Genomic DNA, 23031 nt, shown 5'->3' with positions numbered 1-23031 from the left:
CGTATCTTCAGTGAGTGCCTGCCTTATTCTCTGCCCTCTTTAGCCACCCCTACCACTACCCCAAATCTCTGTAGCTACAGTATATCAATAGTACCACTTGAAAAGGCCACTCCAAACCAGAATAGTAGAGAGATAAAGTATTGCCCCATAGCACCTAGTGGCACAGAAATATGAAGGTTAGAAGGAAAGAAGGCCCAAAAGAATTAAAGAAATGAGAGGCCAGAGACAGGAAACTTGTTGGTAGTACCTGAGGTTGGTAGCTGGGCTTCAAAAGGGCTAAAAATCTGTCCAGGCATGGTCACTGGAAATAAAACCAACCTGACTGATACAGCCTGAGAGCTGAGGTAAACTGAGAGTAGGAGAGAGCTGTCTTAATGCTGGAAGCCGTGCTGCGATGAGTGCAGAGGCTAAAATCAGTGGCTTTAGATTCAGAGAGGCTTGGCTTAGAATTAGAGTTATCATATTCACCACATACTAGCTGTGTGCCACTGGAAAACTATTTAACCTCTTTAAGCCTCAGTTTTCTTCTCTGTAAAAACGGATAATACTAACCACTTCAGAGGTACTTTTGATTATTAATGAGATTAGCTAGATAACAAAATAAATACCAGCAATGAGTTGCAGTAGACCCTAGACCCCAGCTATGGCTACCCTATATGTGTGAGAATAAAACTGTGCTCCACAGGGTTTTCAACGACTGATTGTTTGGATGTTAATAGCCAGTGTTTTCTTCTCTGCAGCCTCTGGGTGGGCTCAAACCTCAAACCTTTAGGTTAGCAGCCAAGCACATTAACTATTTTCACCACCCAGGGACTCCACAAAATAAATATTATATTAATGGAGATTTTGTTTCTATCATATTTTTCACTATTATAAAATGGCTAGAATATACTTTCTGGTATATTTGTGTTCATGTCTGGAAGAACTATATATCTATAAATTATATGCTGAAAAGTCAAACACCTAAATCATAGATTATGCATATTTAAAATATTGACTAAAAAACCCAAAAAACCAAACCCGTTGCCATCGAGTCAATTCCAACTCATAGTGGCCCTATAGGACAGAGTAGAACTGCCCCATAGAGTTTCCAAGGAGCACCTGGTGGACTTGAACTGCCGACCTTTAGGTTAGCAGCCATAGCACTCAACCACTACGCCACCAGGGTTTCCAAAATATTGATAGATATTGGCAAGTTGCTAAAGATTGGTTAACTTGTTGCCATACAGCCAATTCCATCTGACTCATAGCGAACCTATAGGACAGAGTAGAACTGCCCCATAGGGTTTCCAAGGAGCGCCTGATGGATTCCAACTGATGACCTTTTGGTTAGCAGTCTAAGCTCTTAATCACTACACTACCAGGGTTTCCAAAGATTGGTTAGGTCATACCAACTGAATATTATCACTCTTGACATTATCTCATTGCTGTTTTAGTTTGAACTAAAAATAAATAGTAATGAGTTTAAATATCTTTTCAAGATTATTGTCCATATTTTTTGTCTTCTTCGAAATCTCTCACCATTTTTCTCTAGTTTTCTTGATTCAATTAAGTATGACTTGATATGCAAATCATATTAATCCTTTGTAATATACAGAATGTAGCAGTATTTTTTCCAGTTTGTTTTTTAACATACTAAAAATATTTTGTCCTTCAGAAATTTTTATGTAATCAAGTCTGTTAGTCTTCTTAGTTATAAATTTAGATTTTTCCCCCCCCTTTTTTTTTTACATCATTAGCAAAAAAAACAAGCCCATTACCAAGGAGTTGATTCTGACTCATACCAACCCTATGTATTACAGAGTAGAACTGCTCCGTAGGGCTTTCTTGGCTGTAATCTTAATGGAAGTAGATCACCAGGCCTTTCTTCTGCAGTACTGCTGGTTGGGTTTCAATGGCAAACCTTTAAGTTAGTAGTCAGCATGGTTTGCACTACTTAGTGTCAAAAGTGAAACAGAGTTCCTGTAAAAATAAAAAAAAAAAATAAAGTTTTATTCAGATTCAAAGACTTGCAAATTGAGAAAAACCAAAATGAAAGTTCAAAACAGAGTTCTGATGAGGGACCATAAGTGTACATCTTTTATTAGAACTTTGTACAGGGTGGGGAAAGAGTACAAGGGGCATGTCTGGTTGACATTCAACATGCTTTGTAAGACTCATTTATTAATAATTTCTATAGGCTGGCGTACTCAACCTTAAATAAAACAAACCCATTGTCAAAGAGTTGAATCCAACTCACTGCGGCCCTACAGGTAGAACTGTCCCGTGGGGTTTCTAAGAAGCAGCTGGTGGATTCGAACTGCCGAATTCTTGGTTAGCAGCCCTAGCTCTTAACTGCTGTGCCACCTTAGCCATAAGTTTACTGTGTTCCAGAGGTGGTTCCTTCTGTTCCTATTACATTCGGGGTGGGCCACCTCAGAATGTTGCAGAACAAGTTATCTTGGTCAAAAGTGTGGTCATAGGTCAGGCACTCTAAAAAGGAGAAGCAGGTACCTAGTACAAAATGAAGTGCAATCCAGACCTGTGTCAGCCATTTTAGTTATGTCAAGTGCCTCAGTTTTGAGTGCTCTTTCACACTAGGGACCATATCGTTACCATAGTCCTCTTGATTTCAAGGCGAAAACTTTCCTCTATTTTATTATAATTTTAAATATAAAATTAACACATACTTATTATCAAACAAACAAACAAAAAAAAAAAAACCCACAACCCGTTGCCGTCCACACATTCTATTAGCAAAGTGGAAATCCTGGTGGTGTAGTGGTTAAGTGCTACGGCTGCTAGCCAAAAGGTCGGCAGTTCAAATCCACCAGGTGCTCTTTGGAAACTCTAAGGGGCAGTTCTACTCTGTCCTATAGGGTCGCTCTCAGTCGGAATCAACTCGACAGCAATACGTTTGGTTTGATTTAGTTTTGGTTTTATTAGTAAAGAATTAAATAAAAAAGTAGAAAGTAAAATTTCTGTCACCATCTCCACAAAGCTAGTAAGTTCTTATCTGGAATTAAAGCTAGTAAGTTCTTATCTGCAATTTTTCATGTAACAAGGTGTGGGGCCTTGCCTTACATTTTGAGTCCCTGGGAGGGAGACTGAGTAAGGAGGGTTTGAACAGAGTGTGACATATTTTACAGAAGAAATAGCTAGGTGTTTGAAACATTTCTTTTCACTGAGTCCCTACCATTCTTCCAAGGCCCTGGAGAGATATTCTCCGCTATCCCTGCACATGCCCAAATGAATGACACATTAAAATTTCGATTTGTGGAAATTACAACTAGTGTCACATAACAATATGTGTATAAATTTTTGTATGAGAAATTAACCTGAGATGTAAACCTTCACCTAAAGCACAATAAAAAATAAAAATAAAAAAAAATTAATTTGCCAGATTTTCAAAAGAATTGGGATTGAAAGGACATTAAAAAGAAAAAGCAAGAAAAATTTCCTCCCTTCCCGATCTCACTCACATTTTTCCAAACCTCAGAGCCCTTGATTCCCTTATTACTTTAAACTTTAGCCCTAAAAGAAATATCAAAAGACTGTAGCTGAAAATCTTTTTTGAGCTTCTGGATGTGACAGTTACTGATGCCCATCTTCTATTCTTCCTTTATGCTAATTTTCTCAATGAAAGACTTAAAAAAAAAAACTTTACTTGTATATCTAGATTCACATCAATTGTGATTTGAATAAAACAACTGAAGGAAGGTATCTGTTTCAGTCTTAGCAGACTTTTGGTGAAACTATCTCTTCCCAAATTCTTCTTTTGGTCCTTTAGCCCTCGCTCTCAGTAGCCTGATCTTGGGTTGGGTCTTCCCTTCCCTGTCACCTCTGATCTTCTGGGTGTCAATCATACCTCCTCATATCTCAGGGGGCTTAGGAGTGTCCACATTTGACGGTTTGATTATGTCATGAGATTCAGGAGAGTTTCATGGTGGAACGGAAGCAAGCTTCCAGCTGCATCATCCATGGGCAATCTTCAGGCAGCAGTACCTAGAATCCTCGAAACAAGTGATCTGAAGAAACTGTGTGGCTTCTCAACCCTGGGGACATAAGGTATACGTATCTGCATTCTTTATTGTGGGATTCCAGTGCCCTTCAGTTGAGGGTTACCTGAAGACTGTCCCTTGAAAGTTCTTTGGACTTAATCCAATTTTCTCTGTGTTGCTAAATCCCTAGGCCCAGTCTTATCTGCAACATTCCTTTCTCCCCCAACCCGCCCTTCCAGACCTTGTGACTCTCATCTAGAATCCTCAGGGTAGGAAGTGCAGCACTCTTACAATCAGATTGCAGTACCTCTGAAACTCTGTGGATAGTTCCTAAATTCTGTAAAACCCATTGCCATTGAGTCAATTCCAACTCATAGTCAGTAGAGCTAACTGTTCCATAGGGTTTCGAAGGAGTGGCTGGTGGATTCAAACTGCCAACCTTTTGGTTAGCAGCCGAGCTCTTAGCCAGTGTGCCATCAGGTATTGACAGGACCTGAAAGCAAAGATTTATGGATATGTATGTACATATACATATGTAACCTGTAACTTTAAATTGGTAAATTTTGATGACCTTTTGGGAAAATATTCTGTGGTAGCCTTTCATTCAGATAATTTTAGAAAGTTCATACTTAGTATGGAATACAGGTGTATTAGTAGTCCCAGTGGTGCAAATGACTAACGTGCTCATGCACCAAAAGGTTAGAGGCTCAAGTCCACCCAGAAGCTACTCAGCAGAAAGGCCTGCCAGTCTACTTCTGAAAATTCAGCCATTGAAAACCCCATGGAGCACAGTTCTACTCGGATACACATGGGGTCGCCATGAGTTGGAGTGGACTCTATGGCAACTGATAAAAAAACCAAACCAAACAAAAAACTGGTAAAAAGGTGTATTATCAGCGTTATTAAACACTGATACGATGTTGGAAAGCTAAAGTAAACTGAAGGCACTTTACAAGTGCCATGTTTGGCCTTCAGGTATTTTTAAAGGTCTCAGAATATGCTGTTCATCAGGTAAGACTGCAATGCAATCTTCATAAAAAAAGCCTTGGTCTCTCTGTCTCTGCCTAATGGGGCACTTGTGACCACAGCCTTGGAATCTGCAGGACTTAATGCTGTGAGGACATGTGGCCCTATCAGCAGCATCCCCTCCCCCGACCCCGCCTCTTTTTAACCCGGTGTCTTTCAGCTTTGGGGGAGGTAGCGGCGGCTGCAGCGGATCCTGGCTCTGACCCAGGCTACAGATTCCAGGTTAGTGAGCAAACCCATTTTCTAGCCAGAAACCAAGTTGCTGTTCCCATTAGATGAGAGAGTTTGACTCACTGTACAGGTCGGGCTGGGGAGTTGGCGGGTAAAGGAAGAGTAAGGGAAATCTCTGCAGTTTTGAGTTGACCCAAGTTTGGGAAAAGAGCACAGAAGACGCACCTCGGGAGCTGCAATAGGTTGTATAAATGCTAGCCACACTTCGACCCTGAATCTGGAAGGTAAATAACGTAAAAGAGGCAGGCTTGGACGTTTCGCGTTAGGGAATTACGGCAAACTCTGGGTCCGGGGTGGAGCCAGAGGGCAGCAACCCCTCCTCCCACTTCCACCCTCTCCGCTTCAGGAAGTGAAGACAGTTTATCCCCCGCCCCTGTCCCCTCCCCGAGGGAGTTGGGAGAGAAGCGGGTGGCTCGCAGCTCAGGGTAGGGGGGCGGTCTGTCCAAAGGCCGGAGTCCCCCAGAGAAGGGGGCCGAGCCTTTCAGGGGTAGAGTTCTGATAAAAGTCGGAGGAAGTGGGCGCCCTCTGTCCATCAGAATTAATTTAAAACTCTAAAGAGCCTTGACTCCTGGCTTCCGCTCACCTCTGGAGCTTTCCTGGCTTCTCACTTCCTCGATGTGCCTGTCCAAGAGAAACGTCTGCACTTCTGTGACTGCGCCAGGCATTGAAACTTCTGGCCAAGGTGACAAAACGGTGAAAAACACGATGTCCTTTCCCCTTCGGAGTTAATGATGAGAGATTTTTATTTTTCTTCCTAGCTGGAAATTTAACTTAATGAGATTATAAGGACAGCATTTTATTGTATTTTTAAATTTTGATCAATAGAAGCAGAATTGTGTGGCTAGGAACGTGAGGACTGGAGCCCGACTGCTGTGTCCAGGTCCTGACCGTTAGAAGGTGTTTGTGCCCCCTGGGCCTTTTAATTTGACGTCATCTATAAAATGGACGATAGTGTTTATATCCTAGAGGATTAAATGAAGCAGAAGTTAAACACATAGAAAACTGCCTGACAAATATTAAACACTCGAATTGTTGGTTATTATTACTGACGAACATCAGGCCTAGCTTTAAAAAATATCCAATCAAAACAGTTTTGAAAGAATATGGTAGGGAATACAGTATGTTAAAATACATCATGATAAAGGAGAATGCAATTACTTCTTTAACATCTAAAATTAACAATTAAAAAAAGAATAGGCATTACAAGTGGAATATCAAAACTTCAGAAAACAATTAAGAATTTTATAGTCTATCCTTAAGAAACTCAGTTGGTAGATTATCTAACACCGATTCAGGGAGAAGGAAATCTGTAGGACAGTGTTTTAATAATTACTAATTATAAGTTTCCAAAATGCATGGGGGAGAGATTCTTTGAAGTTTAAAAAGTGATTTGTAATTGATAATGTTCTTGATTAAAAGTTTATCCAGTTCCCACACGTTAGATTGTCAATTCCAGACAATAGGTAAAAGTGGAATCTAATCCTATACACACAGCAGCTGTCCTGTTACCCTACACAGAGGTCATAAAATAATGTTCTTTCCAAAGCACAAAAAAGTCCAACTGAAGAATGTATTTGCTATCTGTTTAGGTTTTACTCCACTTTCATAAGGGCTCCCAACTCCGGCTTCCAGGGTAGCCCTGCCCTTCTCTTTTCTAACTCACCGGAGCCCCCTGGCTGGACCTCCCTGCTCAGTCCCAGACTTTTATTCTGAAAGCCATTTTGATATCTTCATTGTGAACTTCGTTGTAAGGGATACTTCAGATCTAAATTATCAGTCCCTTCTGCCCTTCCTACTCCTTTCTAGTTTGCATTCTGTATTGTATCTACCTGGGGAAGGGCCCTCTTTTCAGTGGCAGTGCTTGGGAAACCTTCACTGCTTGCAAATCACCTGGGGATGTTGTAAAGTGCTGATTCTGAAGCTGGGCTTGAGTGAGTCCGAGGTTCTGCATAAAAAACTCCAGGAGACCCCAGTACTACTAGTTAGCAGACCCTGTGGCCTTTTCCAATCATCTGCTCCTGATTTAACTGGTCAAAAAAAAAAAAAAAAAATTTTTTTTTTTTTTTTTTTTTACCTGGTTTGGTTTGGTGACCTGGTCTTGATTTTTGTCTTTTACATTTGCTAATTTGATCCACATAGCTCCAGAATCTCAGGCTTTCAGGTTTGTGCATTCCTCACGAAGTGAGGCAGCTCTGGGCTGTTCTCAGCAACTTTGAATGGTAGAATGCCTGCTTGTGTGTAGCCAAGGGTTGCATGAAGTTTAGTTTTATTTTGAGACTCACAAGTTAACCTACTTATGAGTCTCATAATTAAAACAAAAACAAAAAACTAAACTTCGAGTTATAGCTGCTAACCAAAAGGTTGGCATTTTGAGTCTACCAGGTGCTCTATGCAAGCTCTATGGGGCAGTTCTACTCTGTCCTATAGGGCCATTATGAGTTGGAATCAACTAGACAGCAACAGGTTTAGTTTTGGGGCTTTAAGTTAACCTTGGAAACCCTGGTGGCGTAGCGGTTAAGTCCTGTGGCTGCTAACCAAGAGGTTGGCAGTTCAAATCCGCCAGGCGCTCTTTGGAAACTCTATGGGGCAGTTCTGCTCTGTCCTATAGGGTCGCTATGAGTCGAAATCGACTCGACGGCAGTGGGTTTGGTTTTTTGGTTTGATGTTAACTGTATTGCTCCCCTCCACAATTTTTTTCCCCCTATTCTCACCTTTATGCCTTTTGACAAAGGATGCTGTTGGGTACTATCAAGTCAATTCCAACTCATAGCGACCCCATGTGTTACAGAGTAGAGTTGCCCCGTAGAGTTTTCTAGGCTTTGAAAGATACCAAACCAAACCCATTACCATCCAGTCGATTCTGACTCATAACAACCCTATTGGACAGAGTATAACTGCCCCATAGCGTTTCCAAGGAGCGACTGGTGGATTGGAACTGCTGATCTTTTGGTTAGCAGCCAAGCTCTTAACCACTGTGCCATCATTTTTTTTCCTTCAAGCGTCTGTGTCTGTCTTGAATATCTAAAGTTGCACCTTAGATGGAAAAGAAATAGAGAAATATAATGGGAGTAACGTATTTAATTTTAAATTTTCTACTAGCCACATTAAAAAGTAAAATGAAATGGGTGAAATAAGCTTTGGTATATTTTATTTAACCCAGTATATTAAAAAAAAATTTTTTATTCAGAATATTACAACATGTAATATAAAACTCGTTAATGATATATTTTACATTCATTTTTTATTAAATCTTTTAAATTCAGTGTGTATTTTATAACCTGTTGCCATCGAGTCGATTCTGGCTCGTAGTGACCATATTTTATACTATAGAACATCTCAGTTTGGACTAACTGCATTTCAAGTGCATAGTAGTCACATGTGGCTACCGTGTTTGGCAGCGCAAATTCTAATTTATGCTTAGAAGCTCAGAATACCAATCCTCCAGATTCTTTTCATTGTGTTTCTTTTTTTTTTTTGTCAGCTCTACTGGGGTATGATTCGTGTCGCGTAAGTTATCAGTTTCAAGCATACAATTCTGTGACAAATGTATATATACAGTTGTGAACTGCCAGCACCATCATGATATATAGAGAGCATTTCCACCAATCCATGAAATTTCCTTTTGCCTGTTTGCAGTTTATCCTTCCTTCATTCTTCTGGGCCCAGGCATCTACTGATCTTCTTTCCAATACTATACTTTTGCCTTTTCTAGAATTGTGTATGAATGGAATCATACAGTAAGATGTCTTTTGTGTTTGGCTTCTTTTGCCTAGCATAGTGCTTTTGAGATTTATCCTGTTGCATGTATCAGTAGTTCCTTTTTATTGTTTGGTAATATGCCATTGTATCCTTATGCCACATCTGTCTATCAATTAATGGTCTTTTGAGTTCTTTCCTGTTACTGCATTTCATTTTTACGGCAGAAACCCTTCCCCAGAGAGAATTATATAAAGCGTATATTTGCCTGACGGGAACCCTGGTGGCATAGTGGTTAAGTGCTACGGCTACTAACCAAGAGGCCGGCAGTTCCAATCCACCAGGTGCTCCTTGGAAACTCTATGGGGCAGTTCTGCTCTGTCCTATAGGGTCGCTATGAGTCGGAATTGACTCCACGGCAGCAGGTTGTTTTTTTTTTTGGTATATATGCCTGAAGCGAGTGTGTGTGGGGGAGGGGGAGGGAGATGGAATGGGCCTTGAATTATAATAGTAAGTATAATACCATTGAAAAATTTTTTAATATTAGCAGTTTCATAAAATAACATGTTTCTATTGTGATACTCCAGTGCCAATATCAAGTCCAACTATAAATTCAGCAATAAGCTATAAATTTAATTCCATTATAAACTCAATTGCTCATCTCCTTTGTTAGGTTGGAGCCCTCGTAGCAGCGTTCGGCTGCTAATCCGAAGGTTGGCAGTTTGAATCTACCTGCCTGTCCTTGGAAACCTTATGGGGCAGTTCTGCTCTGTCCTGTAGGGTCGCCATGAGTAAGAATTGACTCGAAAGCAACTAACAACAGCAGCATATTCTCTACCCTTTATTGAGAAAAGGAATGTAAAGAAATAATAAGAGCTCCAGCTCTGTTACTGAGTGTCTGTATTCAGATACTAGCTTCACCATTTGGACTGTGTAACCTCTCCAGGCCTCAGTTTATACAACTGTGAAATGAGGTCTAAGGGACACTCATAGTGTTGTTATAAGAAATTACTGAGTTATTACTTGCAGAATAATTAAATTGTTTTCCTTTACATAATGAGCTTTCAATAAGTATTTGCTGTTCATGGTTCCATTGGAGGCCTTGTGGTGCAGTAGTTAAGAGCTTGACTGCCAACCAAAAAGTCAGCAGTTTGAATCCACCAGCCACTTCTTGGAAACCCTATGGGGCAGTTCTGTTCTGTTCTGTCCAGTAGGGTCACTATGAGGCAGAACCCACTCAAGGGCGATGGGTTTTTTTTTTTTTTTTTGGTTCTGTTACTAAGTTGATGAACTGATCCAGGACCTGCAAAAGCATCAGGGAGCAGTAGATGGCAGCACTGAGGTCACAGCGTCCACTCACTGGATCCGCTAACAATGCCCCATAGCTACCCTGCTCAACTGTGCTTATGTCCCACAGATCTGTTTTTCCTTTGTCCGTAACACCTCAGGTCTTTTTCTCTGATAAGAGCATTGTTACTGGCAGGGAATTTGATGTTTCTTACCCTGACAGGCCCTCAAGTTGGGGAAAATTGATACAAATTACAGAGCCCGGTGGTCTTAAACTACACATGCCCACACTGACCATGTTGCACATTAGTATACATCTGTCTCCCTTTGCTGGGGGACGAACAAAAGAAAAATTATGGAATTTAACCTCCTCTTGGCTGCCCTGTGGCCTGTACTGTGTAAGAGGGTCATGAAACTGGAAGCAGGGCTAGCAGCACTTTTGTGAGATGACGCTTCCTTGGTGGCCCAAACATGACTCCAGGTAGGGAAGTAGAGCAAATGGCTTTCCATGAAATGGTGATATGATTCAATGCTGGCAACAGTTAAAAAAAAAAAAAAAAAAAATTATAGCGTATTCTTGATGTGATTTAAGATGACAGTGATGTAATTTAGGAGTCCTTAGTAGGGTTGCTAGAAACCCTGGTGGCATAGTGGTTAAGAGCTATGGCTGCTAACCAAAAGGTCGGCAGTTTGAATCCACCAGGTGCTTCTTGGAAACCCTATGGGGCATGTGAGTCGGATTCGACTCGACAGCAACGGGCAGTAGGGTCACTATGAATCAGAATTCACTCGACTGCAACAGGTTTGGTATTTTTGTTTCTAGCAGTACAAAAGGAGCCCTGGTGGTGCAGTAGTTAAGCACTCTTCTGCTAACCGAAAGGCCAGTGGTTTGAACCCACCAGCTGCTCCAGGGGAGAAAGATGTGACAATCTGCTTCGTTAAAGATTTACAGACTTCGAAGCCTTATGGGGCAGTTCTACTCCGTTCTGTGGGTTCACTGTGAGTCAGAATGAATTAGATAGGTATAGTGGTGCAAACAGTGAACACACTTGGGCTGCTAACCAGGTTAGAGATTTGATTCCACCCAGAAGCACCTTGGAAGAAAGGCCTGACGATCTACTTCTAGAAAATCAGCCATCGAAAACCCTGTGGAGCACAGTTCTTCTACTCTGGCACACGTAGGAAGGGTTGCTATGAGATGGAGTTGACTCAGGGTGGTGGTTTTTAAATATCTGTTTAAAGTTTTGAGGTCGAGCACAGAGCTCTGAGCCAGGACTCTGGAAACATTAGGTTCAGTGCTGGCTTTACATCTTAAAAGATGTGTGATCTTATTAATCATTGAGTGCTCTCATTATCAAGGGATCGAGAATTCTCTTCCTTATTCAGACTTTCCTATGAGGAGTAAGGAAAGCAGGAGAAAGTGATTGCTAAATCACTACGGTTTATAAAAGTGTTAGCTGTGAAAATATCACCTTTCCTTATTTTGGCCATTGTTGCTTTGGGGTTTTCTGGGAAGGTGAGTGGAGGGCTCTGTGGAATAGGAGTGTTAGGTGAAATTATCCTCACAGTAAATCATACCTTTGGATTTAGAGATAGGTTATTAGACAGCAATGACAGTGTGATGGTAGAGAAAGGAAAAAGCTTCTAAGAAAACTATCTAATCATCTGTGGAGGAATGAGAAGATAACTAGCATTACTTATTCATTAAAAGTTGCTAAGCTGTGTGCCAGATGCCATTCTAGGTGCTAAGAATACAGCAGTAAACAAAAAGAGTGTCTGATTTCATGGAACTTCCATTCTAGTGGGAGGATTCAGATGACTAAGGATTTATTAGGTGGCGATACGAAAAAAATGGGTAATTGTATCTAGAATGATGGTGTGTGTGGCTGTGCTGTAGATAGGCTAGACAGAGCAAGCCCTTGAAATAAGGTAACATGTAAGAAGAGAATTGAATGAAGTAAAAGAGTGACGCTGGCAGATGTCAGGATGAAGGGTCTTCGTTGCAGAAGGAATAGCAGGTAAAAGCCCTGAGGTAGCAGTGTGTTTGGTTTTTACATTGTGCTTTTACAATGCTTTTACCATTGTGAATGTGTTTGGTTAGAATAATAAAAGATTGGACAGATGCTGGCTTACACAAGGCTCTTATTCCCCAGAGGCTTAGTTTGTCCCTCCATCCAGTAGTAGTAAAAGAAAATAACCATTGCTCTACTAAGAGTGGAACTTGGTATCTAATATGAGTTGGAGTAGAGCATTTAAAATTATGATGAGAAGTCCTTGTTACCTCAGATGTCTGATTTTTTTTTTCTTGGACAGTCAGCCATCCTTTTTTTCTCCCTGTTTCTTTTCTCTCTGTCCCTCTATCCTGGATTCTGTAAGCAGGAAGCACCTCTGAAGTCAGGGTAGGACAGGCAGGAGGCAGGAAAGTAACTACAATGACTTCAGCAGTACTAGTGGACATACGAGATGAAGTGACCTGCCCCATCTGCCTGGAGCTCTTGACGGAACCCATGAGCCTAGACTGTGGGCACAGCTTCTGCCAAGCCTGCATCACAGGGAACAGCAAGCAATCAGAGATCAGCCAAGAAGGGGGAAGCAGCTGTCCTGTGTGCCGGACCAGCTACCAGCCTGGGAACCTCCGGCCTAATCGGCACCTGGCCAACATAGTGGAGAGACTCAGGGAGGCAGTGTTGGGCCCTGAGAAGCAGCTGAAGGTAATTCTGTGTACAGACCACGGAGAGAAACTGCAGCTTTTCTGTAAGGAGGATGGGAAGATCATTTGCTGGCTTTGTGAGCGGTCTCTGGAGCACCGTGATCACCAGACGTTCCTCGTGGAGGAGGTTGCCCAGGAGTACCAGGTGAGAGACCAGGATGGAGGGAGATAGGAAGAATAGAGTCTTTGGCAAGATATTTTGACTTTTCATCCTGCTCTAATCTAGTATCTTTGTACCTCCCATTTGCCTAGAGGATGAACCTAGGAAATGCCCTCTTGACCAAGAGTAGAGACTTTCTTACTTGCTGTTCAAGATCAGCGCCGCATGGCTTTTTGACCAGAGGGGGCCGCTGGGGACGGAAGGAGGAGGGCGTGGTGGATTGGGTGTGAGGGATGTGTTGACAATGAGAGTAAAGAACGTAATGTTCTTTGGAATCAGGTTCTTCCCCTGGGAGGAAAGAGAATCGGCCAATTCTCATTGGTTTCCATCCCCTGTATACAAAAGATATGATGACCTCAGTTTTTCATCCCAGGACAGGACAGCCTTCTTCTGAGGTCAGCATAATCTCTACTCCATTCATTCCATGTCTAGGCACTGAGATAATAACAAAGTTTGGCCCTGCTTGACCTGATGTGTTCCTTCTAGGAGATGTTCCAGGAGTCTTTGAAGAAGCTGAAGAAAGAGCAGCAGGAAGTTGAGAAGCTAACAGCTGTTGTCAGAAAGAAGAAGTCATGCTGGAAGGCAAGAGGAATTCTTTCTGAGGGAGGGTGTCTGGGATGGGAATCTGAGCAGGTCGTGGGAGCTAAGGGCAAGAGGAGCCCTGATCCCATCTATTCCCTAATGTTGGGCTAGAAAAGCATCCTTTCGTCTAGTCCTCCACTATAGCTTTTCCAAATAAGGGCATTGCCCATGATGCAGGAGGAGGGAAAGAATAGTTCAATAGTGAACATATCAGAAGTGATCTCAGGCTTTTGGAGACAATCACATAGGAGAGAAAACATGGGTAGGGACCTTGTTTTACAATTTCAGGCTCTGAGTCCTCCTGGAAAACACTGGTTAGGCACAGGCCAATACTTCCTACCTCAAGACTCAAAATTGGAAGGGGAGACTGTTGCAGGGGCATGAGGAGCTACGAAGACTCCCTGTCATCTAAACTTCACCCAGTAATTAATCTGTATCAAGGAGGCCTAGACAAGGCAGCCTGGGTCTAATGGTCTGGGAAGAGCTGGAGGGAGAAACAGTTTCTGTAGGCCTTATTCTCCCATTTATTCCTCCTCTCCCACTGAGGCCTAATAGCCTCTCTGTAAAGGAGACCCTCAGCCGCTTTCTCTTTTCTGTTCTTGAAGAGTCAGATGGAACCAGAGAGACAGAGGATCCAGGCACGGTTTAATCAGATGAGAAGCATTCTGGACAAAGAGGAGCAGCGGGAACTCAAAAAGCTGGAGAGGGAAGAGAAGAAGGGATTGAGTATTATAGAAAAGGCTGAGGATGAGCTGGTTCAGCAGAGTCAGTCACTGAGAAAGCTCATCTCAGACCTGGAACATCGGTGTCAGGGGTCAGCGATGGAGCTGCTGCAGGTAGGAGTCAAGAACTGGCCTCTAACCTGAGAGTTAAGGAAAAGAGAAACAACTTTCCTTCCCTTCTAGAACATGTGACTGACACCCTTTGGGGGTTGTGAAAAGAGGTTGACTTTGTCCCTGCCATACCTTTTCCATATCAAATTTTGTAGAGATCATAGAGTAAAGCATAAGTAATTAAAATCCCCAGTGCTAAAGGAACATCACATTTTTATTTTTTTTACTTATTAAAAGTGGTCCAAAAGTTTATTTGATACCATGGAGAAGATTTATCGTATCGAATGATATTCTATAGCAGGGTTTCTCAGCTTTGCCACTATTGACATTTGGGGCCAGAGAATTATTTTTTTGTGAGGAGCTCTTCTGTACATTGTAAGTAAGATGTGTGTCAGTGTCCCTGGCCTCTACCCACTAAAAGCCAGTAGCACTGTCTTCATCGTGTCAACCAAAAATCCCTCCAGATATTGCCACATGTCTCCTGGGGGTAACATATTACACAACCCCTTCCACCCTCTTTTAAAAGCCACTGCTTTATTGGCACTGTTTATCTCTGATGCTGTTGGTGATTTGTCAGGTACCTTCTCACCCAGCTCAGTTACAGGTAAACAGGTGCTAGACTCCAGTTCTTAGAAGTTTATTTATTTTTCTTAGTGATTATGTACTTCCATCTCCTCTTTGCTTTCACTCTTCTCTGAGGCAAAATCATTTAACATGTTATAGTAGAAGTCTGAACAGGTCTTTTGGGGCATGAAGAAGACTAGGGCTGTGGTCTGTGTGTAGGTGGAAAGGAGGCAAGGAGTTAAGACTAGAAATCTTTGATGGAGGAGTTTTTGAACTAAGGTTGAAAATCAAGCGGCTTTTTCTACATAGAGTGAATAGTGTGACTGAAATGAAGGCATGAAGTACCTTGTGACATTCTGGAGCCTTCAGACTATTTCTGTTCCTTATTTTCTGTTTACCTTCTGCTTTCTTCTCACTCTTTACTGCTGGGATAAGCATTGCTTGTTCTTGGGCCCTAGTATCAGAGTTTGAGGTAGTTACTTTCACCTTTTGGAGCTTTTCCTCATTCTCTACTTTCTGTGTCACATTTTAATCTTATTCTTCTTGCCCTTGGTCTTCATTTTTGGTGTTAGTTTGCCCTAAGTCTTTGTCCTTCATCCCCTTGTTCTAGTTCCTCCACAACCTCTCTTCAAACTGTAAAAATTACTTCTTAAATACAAAGACATCATCAGTTTATATAGCCAGTCAAGGCACCTGACTAGACTCCCACACACATTAGTATGGCTGTCCAATGTGAAACAGCTTGCGTGTTATCTCACAGTCTTTCCATAACTCTCCCATTACATATTCTTCCTTCTTTTTTCCATATCTGGGTAAGTGACATTATTGATCATGAATATTTGATTGCCAAATATAAGCCTGGAGCTTTCAAGGTTCACAATATGAACTCTGAGAATAAAGTCAACATAAAAGAAATAACCTTGAAGTGGTACATGCCTTAAGAGTGATATAATACTGGACATTTTATCTATGTGAGTTAACATATCCATCACTTCTACTGCTTTCCATGTCCAAAGTAGCTTGAATTATTTTTCTGTCAAATGTAACCAAATGTGACCTTGATGTGGAGAAAATAGTTATTCCTATATCATGTAGACCAAACTGTTGGCTGTTTCTTCAGGATCATTGAGGTGCATAGAGCAGAAATTAGGGAGACCAGACAAGGAACAATTGGGCAATTCTACTCCAACAAATGAGACAGGCAGTGGCAGTGACGAAGGTAAACAGCAGAAGGCTAAAAGAAGTTAAGTGTATGAAATGGACTGGCCTGGTCAAAGATGGGGTGGGTGTCAGGATGTACATATGGTAGTTTTTAGAATGGTACTTTGCTAAATTTGGCAACCAAGTGGATGCCAGTATCATTCAGGAGTTTGGAGGATAAGAAAAGAGATAGTATGGTTGCAGGAGTAGTAAGTTTTATTTTAAACATCTTGAATTGGTGGTTCTGGTGGTGATACAGTGGTTAAGCACTTGGGTGCTGACCAAAAGGTCAGCACTTCCAACCCACCAGCCACTCTGCGGGAGAAAGGAGTGGCAGTCTGCTTCTGCAAAGATTTACAACCTTGGAAACCTTGTGGAACAGTTCTACTCTGTCCTGTAGGGTCACCATGAGTTGAAATCAGCTCGACAGCAATAGGTTTTGGGTTGGGTGGTACATTTGCTGGAGAATATATTAATCTGGATCATAAAAGAAGTAGCTCTGAGCAGAAGTACAGATTTGGGGATCATCAACACCTGTGTATTGAAATCAAGGGAATCAATAAAGTCAGCAAAGGCAAAGTAGCATGTTAAAGGAGGTGAGGTTTGAGGAACATCCATATTTAAGGCCCGTTAGCTTGTTCCTAAGGAGCCCGGATGGTGCAATGGTTAAGTGCTTGGCTGCTAACCAAATGGTCAATGGTTTAAACCCAACAGTTCCTCCCCATGGAAAAACACCTGGTAATCTGCTCCCATAAACACAGCCTAGGGAACCCTATGGGGCAGTTCTGCCTGGTCCTATGGTATCTCTATAAGTCGGAATTGACTCGACAGTGCAGAATAACAGCTTATATCCTTGGCAGCCAGAATGTAAGAGTCTCAAGGATAGAAATTATGGCTTAATCACCTGAGATTCTCCAGGGCTAGGCACCATGTTCATGTCCAGCAAATAGTGGATTATATACATACGTAACATTATACACGCATGCTTGCCCACACACACGAGTTGTAAAAAATAACGGTACAATGAAGGAATTCAGTTTTTCTCGACGTCCCACGTGAATTCTCAGGGAGAGTCTGCCCTGAGTTCTTATCTCTATTGTGTTGCCTCCACATTGAGACCATCTTTATTCCCATCATACCGTGGGGTGGTGAGAATGGAATGAGGAACATGGGTGAGGCTTTATTAGAGGGGAAAAGTGTATTATTTCTTGATTTTACCTATCTCTTTCCTTCCTAGGATGTGAATGATGTCATGGAAAGGTATGTGTAGGAGAACAGAGTGCCTCCCTTGTATTATCAAGAGATTCCTGCACCCATAGAATTGTATCTTGTGGTCAGTAGGGAAAAAAAAAATATCACATGGCAGGGAAGATTTGGAATAGGCATGTTTTGAATTACTCATCATGTGAGAATTTTAGGGTCTCAAAAAATAAGGACTTCTATGGTAGGAGAGTTTGGGTAGTGGGAGGTCATAAATTGAGGGCAATAGTGACATTAAGAATAAAGGTGTCATTCAGTGATTTCCCTAGTTCCCTATCACATGACTCCTTTTCCACAAACCTTTATAATGGTTTCCTGCTCTGATTCTAGTAGCTTATAGCTACCTCACAATATACAGAGATTTTCTTTATGTGTGTATTTTATCAGAAGGAGATTCCTGTCTGAATTGTTTCCTAAGTTCTGAGAATCAGCTCTTGGGACAGCTGCCTTAAACTTGCCTTTCTCCCCTGGCTTTAGAACAGTCCAGACCTTGCTATCTTGTTCTCCTCAGATTACCATTTTTCTCAATTCCGGTAAAAACATAGTCTGTGGTATCAAGAAGAGTGGCCTTGGCCCTGAAACAAATATATATTCTCCATCACATACTCTAGAATTTCATAAAGGCAAGGTGATATCTATAGTTGCCCGCTTACCCATCTGGCATCTTCAGGTTCCTCACAGACGCATAAAACCCAGAGCCTGTTGTCCCTCTGAAGTCTTCATTCTCAGGTTGGAGGAAAAGACGTCTCCTGTCTCCAGTTGGTATAACATTCACAGAGTTAGTATTAGTAAATCCTAAGATGCTGTTCTGAAGGCCTTACCCCTTTAGCCTCTGGGAGACTCTAGGGCCTAAGCCCACAGACTTTTCAGTAGAGACCCCTTCACCTGATAGTTCCAAAGCCAGAGCAACCGTTTCCTGGGCTTCTGCCTGTGCACTCAGATAGCTCTAGCCCCTCACATTGGGCCCTTCAAAATGGCATTGACATTTTAAATCTTTTATAGAAATAGCAAGGGCTTCCCTAGCCAGTATTTTATTTAATTTCATACAATCTCTAGAATGTAGAGAGAGAAGGGAAAATCACTGTAATTTACAAAAAGAGAGAAAAATAAAAGCAGATCTTGAGAGTTTAAAGTCTTGGAAAAGTTTACACAGGTGGTGAGAAGTTTGTTTCAGGTTCTGGTGTTTGATTCCAAAGCTAGAGCTCTTTGCACAGTGATACTTAGTTTCTTCAGGAAAGCATACTGTGGTTCACCAATGGGCCTGGGAGGTGAGGGAGAGGTGTTGGAGGGATCCAGGGTTAACAGTGTGGAGGTTCATAATGCCTGTCATCCCTAGGAATGAGTTATGGACCTTGAAGAAGCCAAAAGCTCTTCCTACCAAGCTGAGAAGTGAATTTCGAGCCCCAGATCTGAAAAAGATGCTGCGAGTCTTTAGAGGTGAGGAGAGTCTGGAGAAAGAGTTTGGATGTGGGATTACCGTAGTTTTAAGAAACAAATAGGATTGAAGGTTTCGTTTGGTTAATACATGGGAATAGTGGAGAAGAGGGAGAAACCTAGTGTGCTGAAGAAGGTGTGGTTTATAATTAAGGTGAAATGAAAAGGCCGGTTTACAACCTCACAGAATTCCTGCCATACCCCACTATCTGGTGAGCTGGGAAATATTATTAGTCCTGAGACCTTGGGTTCTATCATTGTTGACTTTTTCTCATTACAGAGCTGACAGATCTCCAAAGCTGCTGGGGTAAGTAGAAACCATGGCCTCTTTGCGCTGACATGTTCTGATCCCCTTTCACATGCCCTTCCCCAGACAAATCCCCTGCCACACACACTCTCAGGTATGAGCTGCTAAAACCCTCCCCTAGATACCCCATGTAGTTACAGTTCCTCCCAATCACTTACTGTGCTTCTTCCTCCTAGTGCCTTAAGACCTGTGTACCGTTCACCTCTACTAATGTTATACCTTTCCCCACAGTGGATGTGACTCTGAATCCACAGACGGCTAATTTAAATCTTCTCCTGTCTAAAAACCGAAGGCAGGTGAGATTTGTGGGTGCTAAGCTGCCTGAGCCTTCCTGTCTGAGAGAGCATTACGACTGTGGTATCCTGGGCACCCAGCAGTTCTCCACAGGAAAACATTACTGGGAGGTAGATGTGACCAACAAGACTGACTGGATTCTGGGGGTGTGCAGTAATTCAGTGGTACCTGCATTCTCTTTCTACCAGTATGCCAACAATCAGAATGTTTGCTCTAGCTATCGACCTCAAAGTGGGTACTGGGTGATTGGGTTAAAGCATAAGCATGAATATAGAGCCTATGAGGACTCGTCTACTTCCTTGCTCCTCCTCATGACTGTGCCACCCCGCCGGGTTGGAATTTTCTTAGACTATGAGGCCGGTATTGTCTCCTTTTATAATGTCACAAACCACGGCTTCCCCATCTATACATTCTCTAAATATTACTTTCCGACTCCCCTTTGTCCATATTTTAATCCTTGTAACTGTGTGGTCCCAATGACCCTGCGTTACCCACGCTCTTGAACATTTTGCTCTCCCCACCCATCTCAGTTTCTTAATGCTGCTGTAGCAGAAATACCACAAGTGAGTGGCTTTACCAAACAAATTTATTTTCTCATCCTTCAGGAGACTAGAAATCCAAATTCAGGGCACTGGCTCTAGGGGAGGGCACTCTCCGTTGGCCCTGTCGGAAAATCCTTGTCTTGGTTTCTCTGATATTCTCTGCATTCCTTGGAGCTGTCCCCGTGGCATCTATTTCTCCCTTGTTCCTGTTTGCTTGCTTCAGTGCCTAATCTACTTTTATATCTCAAAAGTGATTGGTTTAGGACACACCCTACACTAATATGGCCTCATTAACATAACAAAGAAAACCCTATTCCCAAATGGGATTACATCCACAGGATAACCCATTGTCCTAGAGTCCCTTCCAACTCATAGCAACTCTGTAGGACAGATTAAGACTGCCCCATAGGGTTCCTAAGGAGCAGCTGGTGAATTTGAACTGCTGACCTTTTGGTTAGCAGCTGAACTGTTAACCAGGGGTTAAGATTTATAACACATGTTTTTTGAGGACATAGTTCAATCCTTGATACTACCACTTCTGAGAAGTACCCTCTGCCCTGAGGCTCATCTGCACCTGAGTCTCTTCCCTCTGACCTGTTTTTCTGCATTGTCACGCCTTTCTTTTTGAACAACATTTACTCAATACTAGAATATACCTAGCGGTGAAAGTGAGCATCCTTTGACTAGTTACAGATCTTGAAATGAAGGAGGGGGACCTTTGAACATTTTGCTTTTAAGCACTGCATTTGATATATGTTTAATTGTTGATGCGTGGAATCAAATTAGGAGGTTCCCTTCTAAATTTGCTGTGAGGTTTTTTTTTTTTTGTGCTGAATGGAAAATTGAATTTCAACCTATATTTTCTCTGTAATTACTGAGATAATTATGTGACATTTTTATTCTGTTAATGTGACTCAGTACCTTGCTCTGTTTTAAAGGCTAAATTTACTACAAATTCCTGAAATAAACCATTATTATTCTTCATTCATAATACTGGAGTTGTTTTTGCTAATACATTGTTTAGGTGGTTTTTCATCTGTGTTTATGAAAGACATTGGCCTGTAGTTTTGCATTCTTGTAATGTCTTAGGTTATGTAAAATGCAGTAATGAGCAAAGAAATTGCTCTGTTTGTAAGTATAAAAAAAAAATAGGATTAAATACTGAAAACAAACCATTATCCTGTTAATGTTGGTAACTAAATTCAAATTGAAGAAATTCCAATTTCAGTCTTCACTACAATGTGCATGGATCTTAAAAATTTAAGGGTAGCTATTGAAAAATAGAAAAAGAAAATATATCTTTCAAATAAATTGAAGTAAAAACAGGAAAGAAAAAAATGATCAGTCCAGTACAAAGCCAGGATGGCAGGAAAAGGCAAAGAGAAAATAAAATACATATTAAACACTTTTAGCAAAAGAATAACTTCTTCCAGCTTCACCCCAGACCCTTTCCTTCTTATGTCCAAACATAAACAGCTAGTGAAGGACCTGCTGTGACTTTGGTAGTGAGGTGCTGTGTACTTTTTTGTACTTACCGTAAGAGAAATTATGAGATGGATGGGAGGCTGAAAATGAACACCAGGGAGGAGACCAGGGCTGGCTGTCCGTGGTAGCTGTAAGCCACTCGTGGCTGCTGAGTATTTAGATGTGCTGGACGTGTAAAATATGTGCCAGGTTTTAGACTTAATCCCTCCCCCCAAGATAAAATAGCTCATTAATAATTTTTGTATTAGTTATATTTTGAAATAATATTTTATAAATATTGGACTAAATGAATTATTAAATTAATTTTACCTGTTTCATTTTGCTTTTTTAATGTGAATCCTAGAAAATTTAAAATTACATGTGTGACTCTCATCATACTTCTGTTGGGCAGCACTGGACCAGAGCCTGTAATGCAGATTTCTGTCCCTAAGGGGGCCCTAGTATAAGAGTCTAGAGGGGGCTTCAAGGGAAGATACACCCTCTGTACTTGGACCGAACTCCATCCCTCCTGGAGAGGCATTTTTATAGAAGGTAATATCAGAGAGAAGTGACTCTTAACATATCTGGAAGTTTAGAATTTTGGAAGATCATAGGAAGGGATCATGACCAGAGAAGAATATGACTCCCTCCAGTCTGGTCCCTGTCTTTGTTCCTCGGTCAGTTGGTCCCTAGAGTCCTCTTGAGGGGTTGAGAAAATCGTGATTCATCCTCAGGTCTCAGCTCTGGTGTCTGTGGCGGGATGAAGTGCAGGTTGCAGTAAAAGCACAGATGTGGTTTGCTCTTGGGCTAGGGCTTCATCTGGGAGATCAAATGTGTGGGAATCCAGAGGCCAAATGCACAGTGCTCATCCTGATCTGTACTTGGATTGGAAGAATTAAGAAAGGAGTGGGCAGGTAGCCTGGGGCTTATGAGGCTGGTAGAAGTTGGGGGAGAAAAAAGAAGATTGTAAAAATCATCAGGTGTGACCTGGAAGTTGCAGACCAAGGCACCCCATTTACTCCAAGGCTTATTTCTTGGGAACCAAGGGCAAGGGGCATCATACTTTGGGTAAAACCAAATTCTTTACCCTACAGAGGTCACATGGAAGCCTGGATCTGAAAAAAATGATTCGAATCGGTAGACTGAATGGGAGGCTTGCACACAGCTGCGGGAGTGTTAGGAAAGAAGCTGCTGGGTGCCTAGCTGTTCTAGAAAGCCCAGGTTTCTCAACCTCAGGATGATTGACATTTTTGACTGGGTGATTCTTTGTTGTACAGATGTCCTGTGCCTTGTAGGATGTTTAGCAGCATCCCTGCCTTCTACCCAGTAAATACCAGCATTTCTCTAGTGACAACCAAAAATGCCCTTAAAAAAAAACTCTAGTGACAATCACAAATGCCCTTAGGCATTAGCAAATGTCCCTACCCTGGCAAATCCCCTTTCACTCCTTGACCACCACTG

General features: G+C 41.8%; 1 protein-coding gene across 8 annotated transcripts; it reads left to right on the top strand.

Annotated features, from left to right (window-relative positions):
• The first annotated feature begins 5146 nt into the window (after positions 1 to 5146).
• Positions 5147 to 23006, top strand: LOC100665837 (tripartite motif-containing protein 6). Of its 8 annotated transcripts, XM_064288565.1 has the most exons (10): positions 5177 to 5228; positions 8719 to 8744; positions 12948 to 13075; positions 13370 to 13485; positions 13577 to 13672; positions 14278 to 14508; positions 17507 to 17529; positions 18866 to 18966; positions 19244 to 19270; positions 19502 to 23006. In XM_064288565.1, the coding sequence occupies exons 4-10, from the start codon at positions 13438 to 13440 to the stop codon at positions 20065 to 20067; spliced, it is 1092 nt and encodes a 363-aa protein (XP_064144635.1). In that variant the 5' UTR covers positions 5177 to 5228; positions 8719 to 8744; positions 12948 to 13075; positions 13370 to 13437; the 3' UTR covers positions 20068 to 23006. The 8 variants fall into 8 exon arrangements, with proteins under 8 accessions (XP_010599242.2, XP_064144632.1, XP_064144635.1 ...); XM_064288562.1 differs by lacking the exon at positions 13370 to 13485 and having other exon boundaries at positions 5160 to 5228; positions 12600 to 13075; XM_064288563.1 differs by lacking the exons at positions 5177 to 5228; positions 13370 to 13485 and adding an exon at positions 5245 to 5919 and having other exon boundaries at positions 12600 to 13075.
• Positions 23007 to 23031: the final 25 nt, after the last annotated feature.

The sequence above is a fragment of the Loxodonta africana genome, chromosome 7 (assembly GCF_030014295.1).
Source record: "Loxodonta africana isolate mLoxAfr1 chromosome 7, mLoxAfr1.hap2, whole genome shotgun sequence".
Classification (NCBI taxonomy): Eukaryota; Metazoa; Chordata; class Mammalia; order Proboscidea; family Elephantidae; genus Loxodonta; species Loxodonta africana.
This window is presented reverse-complemented; position numbering and strand designations above follow the sequence as displayed.